This window comes from Rutidosis leptorrhynchoides, chromosome 10 (genome assembly GCF_046630445.1).
Source record: "Rutidosis leptorrhynchoides isolate AG116_Rl617_1_P2 chromosome 10, CSIRO_AGI_Rlap_v1, whole genome shotgun sequence".
In the NCBI taxonomy this organism is placed as follows: Eukaryota; Viridiplantae; Streptophyta; class Magnoliopsida; order Asterales; family Asteraceae; genus Rutidosis; species Rutidosis leptorrhynchoides.
Window position 1 is genome coordinate 167,532,991 of NC_092342.1, and position 1,989 is coordinate 167,534,979.

At 37.6% G+C, this 1,989-nt stretch overlaps 1 protein-coding gene across 1 annotated transcript; it reads left to right on the forward strand.

The window, feature by feature from the left end:
• The first annotated feature begins 911 nt into the window (after positions 1 to 911).
• On the forward strand, positions 912 to 1,334 carry LOC139870714 (uncharacterized). Its single transcript, XM_071858497.1, has one exon. The coding sequence runs from the start codon at positions 912 to 914 to the stop codon at positions 1,332 to 1,334; it is 423 nt and encodes a 140-aa protein (XP_071714598.1).
• The last annotated feature ends 655 nt before the right edge of the window (positions 1,335 to 1,989 follow it).

Below are 1,989 nucleotides of genomic sequence, written 5' to 3' on the forward strand. Positions count from 1 at the left end.
TGTATTATCCAAAGTTGATCTTAGAAGTGGGTATCATCGAATTCGCATGAAAGAAGGAGATGAATGAAAGACATCTTCCAAGATCAAAGGTGGGTTATTTGAGTGGCTGGTTATGCCTTTTGGTTTATCTAATGCACCCAACACATTCATGAGACTTATGAATGAAGTGCTTAGGCCACTTATTAGGCAGTTTATGGTTGTTTACTTTGATGACATTCTAGTGTACTCAAAAACTAAAGAAGAACACTTGGATCATTTAAGAAAAGTATTTGAGCTGTTGAGGCAGTATCAATTATATGGGAAGCTGGAGAAGTGTGATTTCTTTGTTAGCAAAGTAGTGTTTCTTGGATATGTGATTTATGAAGAAGGTATTTCAATAGATCCATCTAAAGTAGAAGCAATCAGATCATGGCCTAGTCCTTCTTCCATCACTAAAGTCAGAAGTTTTCATGGTTTAACTTCATTCTACAGAAGATTTATAAAAGACTTCTCCACAATTGTTGCTCCAATTACTGATTGCTTGAAGAGAGGGGTATTTGAATGGTCCAGTTCTGCCAAATCAGCATTTGAATCATTGAAGGAAAAAGCTAAGTTCAGCATCTATACTTGCTTTGCCTAAATTTGATATGCTGTTTGAACTTGAATGTGATGCTAGTGGTGTTGGCATTGGAGCAGTGCTTGTGCAAGGAAGAAGACCAGTAGCTTATTTCAGTGAAAAGCTAAGTAGGTCCAAACTAAATTATAAAACTTATGATAAAGAGTTTTATGCCATCATTCGAGCTGTTGATCAGTGGTCTCATTATTTGAAGCCAAGACAATTTGTTCTCTTTTCTGATCATGAAGCATTGAAGTACATTAATGGGTAGCACAAACTAAATCCAAGGCATGTAAAATGGGTTGAATTCTTACAGATGTATACCTTTGTGTCTAAACACAAGGCTGGTACTTCCAATGTTGTTGCTGATGCTCTATCAAGGATGTATTCTTTGTTGTCAATTCTGGAGGATAGAGTTCTTGGATTCTCATTTGTTAAGGAGTTATATGAAGTTAATCCATACTTTGCTCCAGTTTTGAATTGTTCACCTGCTGAGTTCAAAAGAGATTATGTTAAACATGATAGTTTTCTATTCAAGGGCAGCAGATTGTGTATTCCAAAAGATTCAATTATGGTTATTGTTGACAGATTTTCAAAAATGGCTTATTTCATAGCCCGCAACAAAAACAATGATGCCATTATCGTTGCAGCCTTGTTCTTTAAAGAGATTATTCGTCTTCATGGAGTGCCAAAAATCATTGTGTCTGATCGAGATACCAAGTTCTTAAGTTACTTTTAGAAGCTCACTTCGCTCGCCTCCCCTCCGGTCGCCTCGTGCTTTTATCCAGCACTTCTCACCATCCCCAAACTGATGGCCAAACTGAAGTTACTAATAGAACTGTGGGAATGCTGCTAAGAACTCTTGTTAAGAAAAGTTTGAAGGAGTGAGATTTGAAGCTTGCACATGCTGAATTTGCTTTCAACATAGCACCTAATTACTCCACTGGAAAATCACCATTTAAAATCTGCTATGGTGTAAATCCACTCACACCCATTGACCTGGTTCCTTTTGCAATTGAGCCTAAGGCAAGTGTTGAGGCATAAGAAAAGGCAAAAGAAATGAAGAAGCTGTATGAAAAAGTGAAGGCAAAAATTGAGAAGACCAACCAACAATACAAGGCTAAAGCTAACCAGCAGAGAAAGCAGCCCACTTTTATTTCTGGTGATCTTGTTTGGATTCATCTAATGAAGGAAAGATTCCCAGCAAAAAGAAATAACAAGTTGATGCCAAGAGCTGAGGGTCCTTTCAAAGTGTTAGAAAAAGTTGGTGATAATGCTTACAAGGTCGACCTGCCTGGTGATACAGCTGTATCTAGCACTTTTAATGTGGGTGATTTGATGCCTTACTTAGAAGATGACAACCTCGAGAACTTGAGGTCAAGTTCATTTTTAGA